This window comes from Bufo gargarizans, chromosome 5 (genome assembly GCF_014858855.1).
Source record: "Bufo gargarizans isolate SCDJY-AF-19 chromosome 5, ASM1485885v1, whole genome shotgun sequence".
NCBI lineage: Eukaryota > Metazoa > Chordata > Amphibia > Anura > Bufonidae > Bufo > Bufo gargarizans.
The window spans coordinates 206,024,899-206,043,971 of NC_058084.1; the positions used below are offsets into that span (position 1 = coordinate 206,024,899).

Here is a 19,073-nt window from a genome sequence, read left to right on the forward strand (position 1 = left end):
ACATTTTATATTCCTTGTACTAAACACTGAATATTCCCCACTTTTGCACTTTACTATAGTAATAGCTGCTGCTATGGATAAACTGTATACACTGATCTTATGTATGACGCTTGCATGCAGCTCATCCAGTGCTTTTCGCCCTTGGAAACTGAAGTTTAAAAAAAAAAAAAATTGTATTAATTATAAATGGAATCAAAATGTTTTTCAGATTTAGTGTAATACTTAAACGGGGGTGTGAGGGGCGTTAGCAGAGGCTTCAGCAATATGTTAGTGACGTGACATGCCTGTAGCAAAAGCTAATTGGCCTGTATTGGTTAACAATTTGCTATTAAATGGAAGTTGTTATATATATAATAGTAAAAATTATAGGTGGAAAATTATTTTAACCCATTAGGAACCTGCCGGTTTTGGGCCTTATGGAGCAAGCTATTTTTTTCTTAATTTTTTCATTGTAGCATTCCAAGAGCTGTAACTTTTTATGTTTTACAGTTGATATAGCTGTATGAGGGTTTGTTTTTTTATGCGGGACAAGTTGTAGTTTTTATGGCACCAATTTAGGGTAAACATAACATACTGATTAACTGTTTCTGGGGAGAGGGTGCAATGGGAAAACCAGCAATACTGCCACTGAGTTTATACATTTTGCGGCAATTATTATTCTGCATAAATAACATAATGTTACTCCCTTTGTCAGTACGGAATACCAAATAGATATACGGTAGTTTTTTGTATGTTTGACTACTTTTACACAATAAAAATCCTTAAAAAACCCAGGCCTGTGGTGCTCCGCTGGGCCCCCTCGATGTAAACATGTGGTTTGAAATCGCTGCAGCCAATCACTGGCCGTGGCACAGACCAGATCCCCTTGCGTTATGTGACAATCTGTCATGATGTAAGGAGATCCTGTCACCTCCGCGGCCAGTGATTGGCTGTGGCAATGTCAGATCAGATGTTTAGCGTAAGGGAGCCCAGTGGAGCATCACAGGCCTGTAGGAGGAGTGGGAGCCAGCGCCCAGAAGCAGGTAAGTAATCTTCCCTTTACAGGTCCGGTAAAGTATGTGTGTGTGTGGGAGGGGGGTTGCCGAAATCCCCTCCCCATTTTTGCGGGACTCGTTTACGTTTATTGGAGATTCCTGGACTAACTGGCAGCTTTTATTGAGCAAGTCTTGAGGGCGTGTCATCTCATTCCAGTGTGTCGCCGCACATAGTGAAGTTCAACCAATCTTTATCTCCCAAATACTTTTTAATATACTCACAAGAGTCGTTAAAATTCAGGCATTTAAACAATAAAATCTGTAGGGCGGTGCTCCAGATTTTATTGTTTAAATGCCTGAATTTTAACGACTCTTGTGAGTATATTAAAAAGTATTTGAGAGATAAAGATTGGTTGAACTTCACTATGTGCGGTGCAACTTTGTAATCCACAGGAGGAACTGGTACGATAGAGATTTCCTTTTGGTGGAAGCCTGTGTTCTAGCTACACAAAAAGAGCTGTTGCTTTTCCTTCACTTTGCACTCTGACGCTTTGAAGTGTGCCTGGCAGCGCGACTACCTTTTGAATCTACTGAGACTTATTGTGAAAATCACCCACATCACACGGTTGGTCTGCGGCTATTTGCTGGACCATAGAGCTTCAAAGAGTGTCTCAACCTGTCCATGTATTATAAGGACAGCCCATTCATTTCAATTGCCATGATTTAATTCTTCGTTTTCCTGCTGGTGGTGCTGCAGAGAGATTCCTGCCAGGTTCCACTGCAGACTATTTACTTATATGCATCTGGAATTTATTATATGTTATCGATTAGATTTTATTTATGAATAAATAGTGTGATTATACTACCTATGTGCCCATCTATTCCTTTGATATTAAACTGCAGAATATGGCTGATCAAATGAGGGGCTAAAATTTCCATCAAAAAGTGATTGTTCAAAGTGAACAACCCTTTTAACTTGTTACATATATCAAGCTCCAGCATACGTTTTTCCACGTTGTTCTCTATTGGTAGGCTTAACAGTATTGTAAATGGATACAGAGTGTGGCGTATTTCCCCGGCTGATGAGATATATTTAATAACTCATTGTACACGCCATTGATACATCTATATACACTGTGAATGTGGATGACGCTCTATATTGCTCATGTAGCTCTCTCCACTGTTATAAACCTGATGCATAACAATCACCATCCTCTTTATTTTTCTCTCCTTTAGATCGTGTGTCACTGACATGTGTGAGTGTCCGATGCATAAAAACTGCTACTGTGAATCATTAATAGCCTATGCCAGAGCATGTCAGAGGGAAGGTGTGAATGTCCCCTGGAAGCCTGAAAATAACTGTGCAGGTACTGGGAATAATTATTAGTTCTATTGTCTTCATTTTCACCATGTTTATCTTAAAGGGGTTATTCCCATGACCAATGTAAAAATGCAAATCAGACATCATATAGTACATGCCAACCTCTTTCTAACAAAGCTAGAACCAGCCCTGTACCTCACATGGATCCAGAGATCTCCCCATTCATTGCACCAATTGTTCTGCTAGATTTATTTCAAACTGTTAGCATAGGGAATGTGTCCTTTATCAGGGGCGTGTCCTATCTGCTGCGGCTTGTGGCAGCAGTTGAATGATGGAACTGGGCACAAAACGGTGTGACTGATGGAGCGCCCCCGCCCTCTGTGCACAGAAGACCTGATTTTTATAAAAATAAAAAGAGAAAAAGCCCAGAATCTATCATTCTAAAATTTCTTTTATAGGGGTTGGCCATCTGCAACATTCATGGCACATCGTTAGGATATACAATTAATGTCAGATAGGTGCGGGTCCCACCTCTGGGACCTCCTTCACTTCGGAGAGCTTATTACTCATGTGAGGTGTGCTCCCCACTTTTCGCAATGAGAGTTTCAAAAACAGCCAAGCAAGAAAGCTCAGCTACTTTCAGCGGTGACTCAAGAGCGAAGTCACTCCTAGCGGTGATTCAAGAGCGAAGCACACAACCACAGCCGTCTCTCCGTCTCCGCTGTGGGGCTGCTGGAAATTTTTGAACGAAGGGTGGCAGTACACGCACAGCTGCTCTCTGTTCGCTTCAGGGTCTCATTCTGAAGATAGGAGCGGGTCTCAGACATTGGACCTACACCTATCTGACGATGGCATGTCCTAGCTATATGCCATCAATATCCCAGATATGAATACCCCTTTAGACTTTAATTTTCAAAAGAGGTACACTTAAAATTTTACCTGCAGATTGTTTTATATACAGTGGAAATATGCTGTTTCCGTATATTTTTATTTTTCGAAAGCTTTGTAAGAGGATCTTTGTAAAAATATACCATAAGGCCTCATGCACACGGCCGTTGTTTGGGTCTGCATCCGAGCTGCCGTTTTTGCGGCTCCGATATGAACCCATTCACTTCAATGGAGCTGCAAAAGATGCGGACAGTACTCCGTGTGCTGTCCGCATCTGTTGCTCCGTTCCGTGGCCCCGCAAAAAAATAGAACATGTCCTATTCTTGTCAGACCGCAAAAAAAGTGAAAAAAATGTATGCCGGATCCGTTTTTCCGGATGACACCGGAGAGATAGAACCGGCATTTCTATGCATTTGTCAGACGGATCAGGATCCTGATCTGTCTGACAAATGCTATCAGTTTTCATACATTTTGACGGATCCGGCAGACAGTTCTGGTGACGGAACTGCCTGCCGGAATCCTATGCCGCCAGTGTGAAAGTAGCCTAAGGCCCCATGCACACGGCCGTTGTTCACGGCCGTGTGCGGGCCGTGGAACCGCGGCCTGGATCCCTTCCTGTGAGCTGGAGCGCACGGCGTCACTGGTTGCTATGACGCCGTGCGCTCCCTGCTGCCGCCGCAATATAGTACTACACTGGTATGATCTATACCAGTGTATTACTGTACTGTGCCGGCAGCAGGGGGCGCACGGCGTCATAGCAACCAGTGACGCTGTGCGCTCCAGCTCACAGGAAGGGATCCAGGCCGCGGTTCCACGGCCCGCACACGGCCGTGAACAACGGCCGTGTGCATGGGGCCTAAGGGTACGGGCCCATGGTCAGGTTTCCTGATCCGGAAACCAAAATCAGGAGTGGATAAAAAAAAAAAGAGGAGAAGTTTTAACTGTTATTTATACTTACAGTTTATAATTATTTAGAAGTTATGTGCTTTACACTAAAAATTCTAGTGGCATGTCCTCTTTATTACTACGTTAAGGGCTCAGACACATAGCCTTATCTGATTTTCTGTCCATCAAAAACATATCCTTGAAAATTGGATAGCTTCCATGTGCATTTGTTTTTTTCTAACCCCCATCAATGGAAAGCGCTATGCTCATCCTCAAAACGGACAAGAATAGGACCAGCACTGATTCTTAGATCAGGCCCATGCATCTGTAAAAAAAAAAAAATGATGTTCACATGGCCCAATTGAAATGAAGAAAAAAATGGTCATGTACATGAGCCTTAACAATGTGGCAACAGCAACGTTAGTATGTTTAACATAAAATAATTATATGGAATGGTTCTAATCTGTCCACCCCAGATATACTTTTTGGAGGATAGTAGGAAATAATATAATAGCTTCTATTTGAGGGTACTAATATTGTTATTCGAATATCAGGTGTTTTGCAGTCTGTGCATTTTAGTCGCTATACCTACTTTTCACCACTAGAGGGAGAAGAGTGCTTGTTAAAGTGGATATCCCGGCAGTTAGTAAAGCAATGCATTTACTGTACTGTTACCAAGTATAGTTTTTATCTACTCTGGATGGTAATGTGGGATGTAAAGGGTTAATCTGAAAGCAATAATGACGCATAAAGATAATTTCCACCTAAAGTAACAAGTTAGGTTTTTCTGATTTAGAGGCTAATATTTATGCCTGTGGTGGTCGGGTAGTTTACTTCTTAAGATTCATTTCAAGGTAGTCTACAGCGGTGTAAGGGTTAATATATTAGGGGTGTTTCGAAGATTCATTAGTGGTTGCTCTATCCCTGCAGACTGTAGCAGAGGAAGCTCAATGCAGTAATCCTGCCAGGCAGACATGAGGGCACGACCGAGAACTGGGAAGTGGAGCTTTTGAAACGTCACCATTTTCTGTGCTCATTCTCTCAGAAAGACAGGTTCTAGGCACCAAATCTGACACCTCTCGCACAGGCGTCAGCTGACAGACACATCAACTGTGAAGCCTGAAGCTGGTACCCGAGAGAGTGCCGATTACCTTAATTGTCAGACTGAAAGTCAGAAAATCCGATATTGTCTGGTTCTGCGGGGGTCCAAAAATTGTGCATGTTTATACGCACTAAAAATCCATAGGGGGGATTTATCAAAACTAGTGGAAAGGTAAACCGGCTTAGTTGCCCATAGCAGCCTACCACATTCCACCTTTCATTTTTCAGAACTCCTTTGGAATATGAAAGGTGCAATCTGAGTGGTTAAAATGGACACCTAAGCCGCTTTACCTTTTCACCAGTTTTAAAGGGATTTCCCCATGATTTACTGTATGAACCAAAAAATGAAAATCATACATAATCTAGTACAGAGATCAGCACTCCAGCTGTTCTGAAACTACAACTCCCAGAATCCTCCTGTCACGTTTAGAGGAGTTACAAGAATAGCTGAGTAAGTGTGCGTGCTGGGAGTTGTAGTTTCACAGTTGTAGTTGCTGATCCTTGAACTAGTATGTGTTTCCTTTTTCTAACAAAGCTAGAAGCAACCCTGTACCTCGCATGGATCCAGAGATCTCTTCATTCATTGCTCCAATTGTTCTGCTAGCTTTATTTCAAGCTGTCGTGTTAGGGGGAGTGTCCATTCTCATGGGTGTGTCCCTTTTGCTGCAGCTGAAGGATAGAACTGAGCATGTGTTTTCGCCTCCATGAGCAGGACAGAGAGCAAACAGCAGGAGGCGCTATGCAAATAGATTTCATTGAATAACTCAGTAGCTATAATAATATTTTAATTACATGTAATTACAAAAGTATTCAGTTATCTAGTTGCTGGTATAAAAACTGTAGAATATTTTTCTGGGACAACCCCTTTGATAAATCTCCCCCAAAGTCTCTCATGGTTATTTTGAGATATCTTTATTAGCCATTTTGTAAAAATGTCAGTGCGGGAACGTATCTTGTTTTGCTCAAAAAATCTAATCACTGTGCATAAAATAATTGGACTATTGTTAAACATTGTAAAGGCATTAATTGGATTTCTGCAGTTTGCCAAGATCTGAGTTATTATTACAGTCCAAATGCGATGTGATACCAGCATGAGAGATTACATTTGGCAGTATGAAAAATATAGATAATAAATACCACTCTCATCTCCTCTTCAGTGATAGTTTATAGCGCTGCCCACGCACTGCTAATCTGACATATAGGAGTCTCTCTATATGAAGCGTTTGAAAAACGGTCTTGTATTTGTTACGTAATTGTCTTAAAGAGGACCTGTCACTTCTCCAGACATGTCTTAGTATCTACTTTCATTCCCCATGTAATAACAATTCTGGATCATCTACTCTTATGACTCTATGTTGTGGCATTCCTTTATTATTCCTTCTAGAAGTTTATGAATTAATTGCCAGTAGTGTGCAATGCAGGTCCAGATGGGGGTTACCAGTTGAATGTGTGGCTGACACTATTTGACACTATCCAATCACTCCTGCCAGTGTCAGACTGTGCAATGACACTCTTCCAACTGGTAACATTGCAAACTGCCAGTGATTCATTCATGACTTCTAGAGGAATAATAAAGGAATGACACATCGTGGAGTCATAAGAATAGATGCTCCACAATTGTTATTACATGAGGAATGGAAGTAGTTGCTCAAACAGACATGGTCATGTGTATGGTGGCTGAGTGGTTCCTTGCAGAGCCGGGGTTCTAGGTTCAAATCCAACCAAGAATAACATCTGCAAAGAGTTTGTATGTATCATTTATGACCAGCCTTAGAAGCCATTTAGGGCACCTGCCTTACAATACAGTATAATGTTTAGTTTTAGTAAGGACCATATTAGTACATCTGACCAAAAGAAAACATCTATTCTCAGTTTAATAATTCCTTGTATTATATTTTGCCTGTTTTTCACTTTTGCTTAGTCACAAGAGATCAAAACAGGTCGCGTAACGGCATTGAGAATTCTGGAATTCACACATTTAGAGGCGTTTTTCCAAGACTTTACTACTGATGACCTATCCTAGGTCATCGGTAGCTGATCGGTGAGGGTCCAATGACTGGGACCCCCACCAATCAGCTGTTTGAGAAGCTATCGGCACTTGCAGTTTAGTCTGGGACACGTGACGTTACTTTCAAAGGTCACATGACCTAGCGCAACAGCCCTATCGAAGTGAATGGGGCTTAGCTTTAATACCAATAACATGTTGCTATCAAATTAACAGCGCTGTGCTTGGTGAGCAGCAAGACGGTTGCAGCACTACTGAAAGTATCGGTGCCTTGTCAAACAGCTGATCAGTGGGAGTCCCAGGAGAGATCCCCACCGATCAGATACTGATGACCTATCCAGAGGATACTGTTGGTCATCAGTAGGAAAGTCTCGGAAAACCCTTTTAAGCCAATACATTTCTATCAGTTCTGTACCTTGACAAGCATGACAATCTGTAGGATAATGGAAAAGTAGTGACTCTTAGCAAGATCTTGCTAGCATACTTCATTTTAGACAGAGGAGCAAAGGAGGAGTAAATGGGATAGTGTAACAAATGCTGAAGAATAGGAACTGGTCATCTTCAGACGACATTGGCTAAATTCACTCACCGTCTGAATTTTTCAGCTCATGTGTCTACTCCTGGGGATTTTGTGTGTGCAAGTGAGATTTTGCTAAACGGGCTGTTGTACATTACAGGAGAACCGAGCAAGAGATGTTAGAACGGTTTTCATCTAATTTGTCCATTAATTCCAGGTTCCCAATGAATCACATGTGGCTTCCCGTCACCTCTCTCAAAACCTTATCCGAATCTGAGACAGATACTTGATTAGATGCAGACGTGTTGAGATACTAATGAGCAATTATGAAGATAATTTTTCTAATCCATCATTACATTTATTGAAGGAGCTCTCCCCAGAGATCATCACTTTTGTGAATTAAGCTTCAGAACCAGCTGTCATCTCTAGACAAGCTGCTGCTAGCCACACATTAAATGTAGTGTTACATGTGATACATGGTCATACGATGTCTAACAGAGTGTGGGTCACTGTTTGCAGTGTCTTTCTGTAACACCACATACCCTCAAAGAGCATATTGACCGTTACAGGGACAACCCCTTTAACTATAATGGGGACTGGCCGAGATCCAGCCACAATCAGGCAAATATGCCGAGTATTGGCCGGGCGAAAACTGCTGCACCTGATTTGCTGCTTGTTTTCTCATTGGTAGTTTAGTTCCTTGTATTTTATAATCATAACTTGCTGTTAGGTAAATCACATCCTCAGCATATGATCTTGCAGGGTCATTCCTCGGTTATTCCTCCTAGTAATTTATAAATAAATTGACAACTGGATGTTACCAGTTGTGCATTTCATACTCTGACATGACACACTGTGCAGGGACACACTCCCTTTATAACACCCAATTGTCAATTTGTTTCTAAATATCAAAGAATAATAGCAGAGGGATGGCACAATGCAGAATCAAAAGATGCTCTAGCATTGTTATTGCATGGCGAATGTTATACCGGCGGCCTGTGCCCGCCACTTCACTCCTCCCAGCAGAGCCAGCTGCCGGAGCTCTCACCTGCTCTTCCCTGCAGCTCACTGTGCCAGACCAGAACTGCTCTGTACACTTCACATAGACTGAGACTTGCTCATCCCATCACTGCTCATAGGACAGGTGCACTTACTTTGCTTCTTAAAGAGCCAGTGTGCACATTAATCTTCCCCAGCTTATGGCTAGCTACCTCAGAGTATTTAAGGCACCATTCCCTATGGGAGAGTGCCTGAGCAATAGGTTCTGGTAGTGTAGTTTAATGCTAAAGTGTACCCTTGTCTTGTTTGCTGGCCTGTATACCGATCCCTGCCTGTTTTCGGATTTAACCGTACGCTACATGACCTGACCTCTGCCTATTCCACATATTGACTTATTTTCTGCCTGCCATGGCCTTTGGACTGGTTACTAGACTGCTTGTGCACTGTCTGTTCTGACCTCGGCTTGTTTCCTGACTAGGATTTTGCCTGATCTTTTAGTGCTCCACATCAGTGTCTCTTGGCCCCAGTGAGCAGTAAATAGACACTACTTCAAAAGTTAGCGGCCTGGTGGTGCCCCTGCAGTAGAGTCCAGATCTCTGTATATGGGTTAAAAGGTACAGATCAATGGGGGGGCGGAATCGGTCAAGTGGCACAGTAGAACTGGATCTGATTCAGTAACAGGGAATACAAGCTTATACAAAAAGATATTGCAAACGTCTTTAAACAACACATGTTACCTTTATAGGTCTTTATGAAGAGGATTAGTCCTAGCTAAGTAGGTCATGAAAGCTGTGTTCATTACAAATTAGGAACATTGTGGACACCTGGACAAGTCTGACCTTGTCTTAGATCTTGGATATTTTTGCTTTTATTCCCCTACACATATATTTGCTCGACCCATATTCCCATTATAAGTTTCTGCTTTTCTTCACAGTTCCCCTGAAATGAAAAACCCAAAACAGATACAGAGGGGATTAGAAGAGTTAGGTCAGCTAAGGAGAATATAGTGGAATGTAAGTGGGGTAATAACTACATCTGTAGATCGAGTGACTTAAAGAAAGCTGGCTAGGCCACTCGAGAGCTATATTGAGCTTTTTCAGCAATTTTTATGGTTTGTTTTATTTGGCTTTGCAATGGCATTTTTCATTGCTGAAAGGTGTTAATTTTAGTGGAATTGAATAATAGCTCGTGCGTAAGTGTGCCAGTGGGTCCCTTTCGTCTCCTTTTTTAACGGGACTAAAACCATTTTTCACATCTGTCTGATCGCACTTGCTCAGCCACTAACATCTGTCTTTTTGAAGCCTTTATTTCCTTTTCACCACATCCGACTTTGCTCTGACAGCTGAAACACAGCAGCCTGAAGGATTCTCATTACTGTGAAAAAAAAAATCAGCCACATTTGGGTAAGGCATAGCTGTGATGGATTCAAGATTTCCTTTTATTTCTTACATCGTAGTTTGGAAAAAGTTTCAACACGTTAGTCCATTGGTAAAACACAGTCCATGAACGAATACTGGTACCAATTTAAGGGGAGACAAATAAGCATGTTTCCTGTACTTTGGACTATGTCTCCTTCTAGCTCCTTGGAAATTACTATGCAGTTTGATCATTTTATTTCTAGCAGAATCTTGTCTTCTTCATACCACTCTACCTAGTGTCAGGAACTTATTACTTCCAGCTTCGGTCAAGCTCTTACATGCAAGATTGATTGTATTATTCTGTATTAAAATATAGAATATGATGATGAGAACAATCCAAATGTATGATTCCTGGGGGCCCCACTGCTGAGCCCACCACCATATACTAAATGTGATTTTCAAGCCCCCTGTCCCTCTTCATCCTACGACTGAAATGAGGAGGAATTGGAGCTTCAAATATTTATATATCACTGAATAGAATAGAGAGATTCAGGGCTGGATAAGGCCTCATTCACATCTCTGTCAATCCTCACAGAGCAGTTTGCCGGATCTCCCAGGATCCAGCATTGCCGGATTCTCTACTTTACCGCTGGATCACTATTAACTGTAATGAGATCTAACGGTGATCTGGCCACTTTCCGGCATAAATGCCGGCCAGACCAAAAAACGATGCACGTAACGTTTGTCTGGCTGACAGCCAGCATTTGTGCCAGATCAGGCAGCCGGATCTCCTTGACGGAGATGTGAACAAAGTCTTATAGGGAGAACAGAAGGCAAACTTGCCAGGTACCTCCACTACCTAAGTGCCTCTACATCATAGTTTTTTTTTAACTTTTTCCCAGACAAGACATGAGTTTGAAAAGTTTTTAAGCATACCACCAACAGGAGGGAGGAGACAGTGGACCTATTGTAGTTATGCCATCGCTCATCCCCATACTGACTAGTTGCTGGCAGCAGATCGTGACCATGCTTGAAAATCTGGATTGCCCGATGAATGAGCTTGCTCGTTCATTGAGTAATCGGCGGCAGCATTACACTGCCAGATCATCGCTAACGAGTGTTACTGCGAATGCTCATTAGCGATGATCTGGCGGACAATCGGCCAGTCTAATACAGCCCTTACTCAGGAGGGAAGTCCCATAAATTGTTTTGCCCTGGAGCCTTCACCAACTTTTTTGGGGGGGCTAAAACTGCAGCCATATGTCTGTTAAGTCCGTAGCAAAATCAGAAAATGTCTACAGATTGGAGCACAAATATTAATATTGTTTTATTTTGTACCATAATATAGTGCCTGTGCTGTTTTCTAGTTTGTGCAAAATTTGTAATTTGGATTGTTTTTGACAGCAGTGAAAGGAAGTGACATAATGCACCACAAAAATCTTTATTTGTGAGACAATGCTGTATAATAGGGATTTATACTATCAGAGTTGTACACAACTTCTTATACCGCCTGGAGCTTCTATAATTTTTGTCCACAACGAAGGTGCTGAATTGGATTAGACAAAAAGTTTGGCGCTACAATTGTCTAAAAACTCTTATGTCTTGCATGTCTGGCTCAAGTCAAGATACTTTCCAGACACAGTGACATCGATATATCTGCCCCAGCGTTCTAGTTTGTGGCATTTTAGCTGTATTTTTAGATTAGTGGCGTTTGTATTATGTTTTTACCATGCTTAAAGTATGTTGTTTTTCTTTAAATGTTTTTTTGCCATACATTTTTGAATGTACTTTCAAAAACAAAAAAAAACTGCCTGTACAAATGTCACAATTCAGATTTACACATTAAAACATATCTAGAAAACTCTATAAAATGTTTGAAGGATTTTTTCACACGTGCATGGAAAGGAGCCTTTAGGACCCATAATCTTCCTTTTTTTTTTTTTTTTTTTTTTTTTTTTACTTTTTCAGCCAAAGGCATTTTTTATTAAGTCAGTTTGTAAATATTGTATTCAGCTACAGTATCTGTGATCTCTCCTCTAACACCTGTAGCCATATTGATAATTTATTGGGTTACACTTGAATACTGAAAATCATTAGAACAAATGACCCTGCACACTTACAAAATGAAGTCAAAGATACTTTATCACTTTTATAATATGTGCCAGAACAAATGGTGTCACTGTGACTTGAGGGAGCACATTCAATTATGTGACGTTGACAGAAAGCATTCTCTCATCACAATTTCAATGGGTTTATTTCTCTGCACAATAGAAATTGTTGACCTTGGGAGAGAAAACATGCAGAATTGTATCTACTTCACTGCCGCCTCTGCCCTGCATAAATCACACTTTGAAATGTTTCATTAGCTTTGGACAGTTTGTGTATTAACCTCTGTAGCTCCTGCAACTGTTTGGCGCTCCCCTCTGGAATCCCCTGTGCTCTTTGGCAGGGTGCCTGAAGAACGGTTTATTCTTTATGATGCCCCAGTGGCTGTTAAATTCAAGAAAAAAAAATATTCAAGACTTATTGACATAGAAGCACTTGGTCAGATAAAACCTATATCCTAAATATAAAGATATTGCAGCTTTTTCACAATTTGTGTATTTTCTGATAGCGTCATATGCCTGAAATAAAGTGCAAAAATCATTTGTTTGTGCAGGCCTGCATTTTACCAGGAAGAGCGCCACTCTTGTCTCTATCTTCTATTTATTATCTATCTATCTATCTATCTATCTATCTCATATCTGTCTGTCTGTCTATCTATCTATCTAATATCTATCTATATCTCATATCTATCTAATATCTATCTGTATCTCATATCTATCTATCTATCTATCTATCTATCTATCTATCTATCTATCTATCTAATAGATATAGTGGAAGCAGCTGATACAGGGCCTGAAAAGTTAGAGGCTTGGCCTATTATGGAAAAAATTGCAGTGATGCCGCACTTCTTGTCCCTCTTTGTGTTTTTCAAAAGTTGGGAGGTATGCAGAAGTGCTGATGATGTCAGTATACACCTCTACCCATTCTACGGCATATGCATCATAGGCATAAAATATGTATACTGTGCCTCCTGTTGGCATCTATATAAGGGTTTGTTTTGCGGTACGTTTTTCACTGATCCGTGGTTCCGTATCTGAGTTTTTTTTTTTCTCTGATTTAAGTCCTCTTCCGTTCCGTTATTGCGCAAAACATATCCGTATGGTTTCCGTATTTGATCCGTTACAGAAACAGTAACTTATTAATCACCAAACACATGAGCAATACGGGCTGGGCAGAGCATTTCTACAGTATGGATCAGCAAAATACTGACAAAATACGGATGACATACAGATGTGTTCAGCGTGCGTTCCGTATTTTTTGCGGACCCATTGACTTGAATTGGGCCTGGGACCGTGATTTGCGGACAATAATAGGACATGCTTTTTTGCAGAACGGCCATGCGGACAAACTGAAACGGAATGCACATGGAGTAACTTCTGTATTTTCTACAGCCCCATTGAAGTGAATGGTTCTGCATACAGTCCGCAAAAAAAACGGAACGGAAGCGGAAAGAAAATGCGTTCATGTGCATGAGCCCTAACAGCTAGAATTTTTTTCAGTATTATGATCACATATGAAGCCTAGATGTGTTCACAGTGAAAGATCACTCCTAGGGAGAGAGAGAGGGAGTGCTTCATGTGCAATATCGCCAATTATCACAATGGTGACAGGTTTTGTGCCGCACACTCAGCCTCTTTGGGAGCTTATCAAGAAAATCTTTCAGAGCTGTTGCCACTGATCCCTCCAGTATACCTAGCAGGGTCCAGTTCAAAGAGAACTTGCTGTTTCTTGTTTTTCACATTCTAATTGTGTTCAAAAGATCAGAAAACATAATGTTATCACATTGTACAGTCTGAGTCATGGGTCTTACTGCAGGATTGCACAATGTAATGATTTCTCATTTCTAGTCCCAATTTCCACCTGCCAGTTAAGTGGGCAGAAAATGTTTGCTCTGGTTCTTTCTAGTTATGAGCATACGTGCATATGGATAGCGTTCACCTAAAGGTGCGCAGTACGGGAAAATGCTGCTTGGAAGACAGGGTGCTGAAACATGGCAATAGTATAACTAGTGAATCACCATGAATATATGCATGTACATACAGTAAATGTAGTGTCTTCACAGTTGCTACGAGTATGCCATTTATAATGGCATAAAAAAGCCACAAACTGCAGAGATCAGCAACCTTCAGCACTCCAACTGCTGTGTAACTACAAGTCCCAGCATTCACACTTAGTTGTTTCTGTAACTTCCATAGAAGTGAAAAGAACATTTTGGGGGTTATAGTTTTAGGGCAGCAGGAGTGCACAATACAATTTTGTTTGGTACAATTTTGGATGCTGTGCTTGGTATCGCAGCTCAGCCCCATTCACTTCTATGGGGCTGAGTGGTGCCTAGGCCAAATCACTGATGAACATGTTGGTACTGGCCTAGGAAAAGCTGGAGAATGCTGTGGCACTCACAGGAGGGCTGGTGCCTTCTCAAACAACTGATCGGCGGGAGTTCCGGGTGTCGGTCCCCAACTGATCAGATAGGTCATCAGTGGAGATGAGAAAATTTCCGCTTATGAAATTCGTTCACACTTTGTTTGATGGTAAAAGGTGAATTGCATTATGGATTGCGTTACCACAGACCATAACGCAATTCTAAGACAGAATGCCTTTAGAGGCTTCCCGTTGTCATAATAGAAGTCTACGGGCTGCAAAAAGGATCCGTCCCATTTCCGTTATGCAGGGCAGTCCGTCATAGAATTGCGTTATGGTCCGTGGTAACGGAATCCATAACGCAATTCACCCTTCACCAACAAACGAAGTTTGAATAAATTTCAAAATATGAAAGTATTAAAATGTCAGAAAACCCCTTTAAGCTCTCGAAAAAGAACAGGTGAAGGTACCTCCACCTGTAATTCTGCAGCAGCAAAATCAACCCCAAATTATACATTTTTATACAAAGTATGTGGATGACATTTCTTAAAATATATCCACTTTGCTGGTAAATAAACACTGTGGATCTGTGTGTGGCAAATCTGCAGCGTTTATGTTCCATGTGGACATACTCTGATGTTTCCATGTAGGGTGAGCCCCAAAATCAGTTCCTCTGTAGGATGCTTGGGTATCGAGCCACTAACACCCCCAACGATTATGAGACCAGGAGTCACCACTTCCTGATTTAAATGGATGTACGGCAGTGAGCAGTGGCGTAGCTTCAATGGATGAGAACCGTGCAACTACTACAGGGAGTAGGGATGAAGCCAAGCTCTTTTCATGTAGCTACCACCAAGAGGAGTTCAATGCAAAGAGGATATTTTCAGCTTCCATTCCAGTAAATGGTAACTGAATTCCTATGCACTGAGCTCCCTCTGGTGGAGGCTGCAAGCAGCCAGCTTTTGCCGATTTATCAATGTATTTATTTGCCAGTGGTGTGGTATATATACTTTGAGAAACATGGTGGTCAGAATGAGCACCACATTTCTAAAACACCTATTCCTTTTTTTCTGCCATAAAAGTCAGAAAATGTGGGTAAGGGGGATTTTCTTTATTACAAATTTTTTAAATTAACTTTTCCTGCGCTTAAGAAAAAGAACATAAATTTGTCAGAATTTTGCTGTGCATTGCCTGGGAGTGATTGTCACATTCTTACTGGAAAACTTGGTGAAGCAGGGGAGTCCATACTAAGTTTTGCTATGAGTTTTTATTAGATATGTGTACACTCCTGCCTGGACGTAGGGCATGTGCACTGCTGCTCTAGTCAAACTCTTTTGCCAGCCATGGCCAAGAGCTGTACGCAGATGTCTTCGGCAGTGTCATAGACTTTGAATGGAGCGGCAGCGAGCATGCTCAACCACCACAAGCATAGCGGTCATACCCCCAACTGTTTGACACTTACTGCTTATCTTGTAGAGAGCAGATAAATAGTCATTTTGAGACAACTCATTTAACAAAGGGATCTTCTCAGATTTACCAAATATTAATCAGATTTTGTTAGTGTGACTTCCCCGTAAAATAATCCTTATCTGAGAGATACAACATTTTCAATCTGTAATGTATTAACCCATATTGTACGCTTGCTAACTGTAGTATCTTTCTTTCTTTCAGCAACCCAGTGTAAACATGGAGCAGTATATGATACTTGTGGTCCTGGATGCCTAAAGACATGTGAAAACTGGAATGAAATCGGTCCGTGTACAAGACCGTGTGTGGCTGGTTGTCACTGCCCAGCTAATTTAGTACTTCATAGAGGGAAATGCATCAAGCCAGCGCTCTGTCCTCAGCGGTGACACAGATCTTTCATCAAGAACTTTTTAATGCTGAGGGTTTTCTGTAAAACTCTCAGCCAATGAAGGACTCCAGTGTTTGAACACAGAACTTGTAAAATGATGACATGCTGAAACATTCACACACATGGACTCAAGTGACTAATATAAATATGATATATATATATATATATATATATAAATATAAATACAAAATTATACATCATTTATATAAGCAAAGAAAACCAATTTATTATATGTATATTTTTTGCTATAATGTTTATGTATTTTTTTTTAGGACTTTATCCTTTAAACTATTTGAACAATTGTATAAATAAAAGAGATGTTTCTAATCGGATATTGTGGCATGAGAAAATGTACTGCAAGATGCTACAAGACGTTTTGTGGCAGAACAAATTGCCAAATTGGATTTAGTTCAACATTAAAGGGAGCCTTTCATGACGACATGTCAGTTTTAGTTATTATAATTACCTTAAAGATAGAATCATGTAATCCCCGATGCATCCTTTCTCTTATTTTTCAGTGGCTTGGTTTTGGAGATTTTAACCTGATATTTTCTCTATGCTCATTTTTAGTTTCAAGTCAAGGGGGCAGCGGCATGCTTCCTTGAAGTCACTGTTGCCGCTCCCTAATTCTGCTTTCTGCACCATGTTTGCTGCTTCCCCCCATGTCCACATCGTCCTGCTATGTTAAGACATCTTCTCGTGCAGGAGCACTTGAAATCCGGAATGAGATGTCTTAATGCAGCAGGATGAGGTGAGCATGGGGGAAAGCAGCAAACATGGTGCAGGAGGCAGGGTTAGGGCACGGTAACAGTGACTTCAAGGAAGCAAGCCGCTGCCCCCTTGACTTGAAACTGAAAATTAGCATATGGCAAAAACACAGTATAAATATTAAAATTTCCAAAACCAAGCCGCTGGAAAATAGAAGAAAGGATGCATCGGGGGACTACATGATTCTAGCCTTAAGGTAATTATATTAACTAAAAATTACATATTGCCATGAAAAGTCCCTTTAAGATTGAATTTACAGTTAGAACTGGAAATATATATGTATATAGAGAGAGACAGAGAGAGAGAGAGAGAGAAAAAAACATACAACTGACTGGTGTGGTGACAGGTTATAATGAGCCTGAGAAATCCATGAAACTTTGTTTTTATAATTCATTTTATGTATAACAGTATATATGTTATTTTAAGGAGATAAATTATTTGGCACCCAACACAATGGAGCACATTTACTAATCCTGTCTAATATTTAGACAGCACTAAATAAAGACCAAGCAGTCTAAAGACGCACCACGTTTATCACAGTGACCCATGCTGTATGCTAAATTTGATGCATCTTGCTAGACATGCTAGACAATGTTGTCTAATTGTACACCCCGTATTGGCTGGCTTGCTTTGCACCAGTATTTGGTGCTGAAATTTCGGCACAATTTTGATTTGCTTTGTATTTTAAACTATGACCTTTCCACTAAGACATGCCCCTTTCCCTCTAATACTTTTCTCTTAGTCTAGTGCGATGCAAAAAGTATCTAAAATACATAATAAATATGGCGCAAGCCATGTACTCCAGTGTTTCTGTGCAAATTAAACCACAATTCTGCTGCATTCATCTTAATAATAATAATGATAAAATGTATTTATATAGCGCCACCATATTTCACAGCGCTTTACAAATTCATAGGGTTCATGTAAAAAACAAAAGTGGCTAATTTCCAACTGAAACACTAGGAGTCAGGGCCCAATCTATGAGGATTTGTGGGTGATACATAAGGTAATTGATTGTGATAAGTAGGATTTGAGCCATTATTGAACTGACAGGAGTGGTGCTGGACGATCTAGATGATCGAGTTTAGGCCAGAGGAGTTGGTGGGGGAGAGGTTTAGTCTGGGAAAAGTCATTTTAGGTAGCTTGATAAGCCTGCCTGAAAAGATGTGTATGAGTATTCCAGAGTAGGTGCAGCTCGAGAAAAGTCTTGAAGACGGGAGTGAGAGGTATGAATTATGGAGGTTATTAATCTTAGGTCGCTAACAGAACGGAGAGCACGGGTAGGGTGGTAGATGGAGATGAGGGAGGAGATATATGGAGGTGCAGAACTGTGGAGAGTTTTGTGGGTTAGGGTGAGAAGTAAACCTTAGTAAATCTTCCCTAAATGTACCTTTATTAAGTTAAATTGTTTTAATCTGAATAAATAGGTAAATTGTTTTTTTATTACATAGCATGTTTTATTTTCTATTTATAAATGATTTTTATTTATTTTTTTAATGATTTATATATGAATCTACATATGTTCTAGATATACCAGAAATTGCAGATCACAGTTAACTGTTCTAATAAATATTGTAGATCATTCATGTATCATCAGAGAATATCAGCTCTCATGTATAATGGAATTTCAAGCTTCTGTAATTCTAAAGCTTGCCATCTATTTGTGAACATCCTTGAATTGAACTTTCTAAGGCTCTGGTCACATTAGCATTGATCTCCCTTGGAATCTTGAATTTTTTTCAGTGAAATTGGTATAGCTTTCAGAGATATTCTTGCAGTTAAAAATACTAGAACCCCAACAGAACTTTCACAAACCCCATTATAAGTCATTACTATCTAACAGGACTTATTAAATCTGTTTAAAAACTGATTTTTCACAGCTGTATTGCTCTGTTATAATCAGAAAGCCCTTATTAATCAAGAACAGTGTTTGCT

At 40.5% G+C, this 19,073-nt stretch overlaps 1 protein-coding gene across 2 annotated transcripts in view; it reads left to right on the forward strand.

Annotated features, from left to right (window-relative positions):
* The window catches only part of BMPER (BMP binding endothelial regulator), a 263,513-nt gene extending 246,703 nt beyond the window's left edge, over positions 1-16,810 (forward strand). For both annotated transcript variants that reach the window (XM_044293999.1, XM_044293998.1), the window contains exons 14-15: positions 2,211-2,341; positions 16,187-16,810. In XM_044293999.1, the coding sequence (XP_044149934.1) occupies positions 2,211-2,341; positions 16,187-16,368 (313 nt within the window). In that variant the 3' untranslated portion in view covers positions 16,369-16,810. The remainder of the gene's footprint in view (positions 1-2,210; positions 2,342-16,186) is intronic.
* Positions 16,811-19,073: the final 2,263 nt, after the last annotated feature.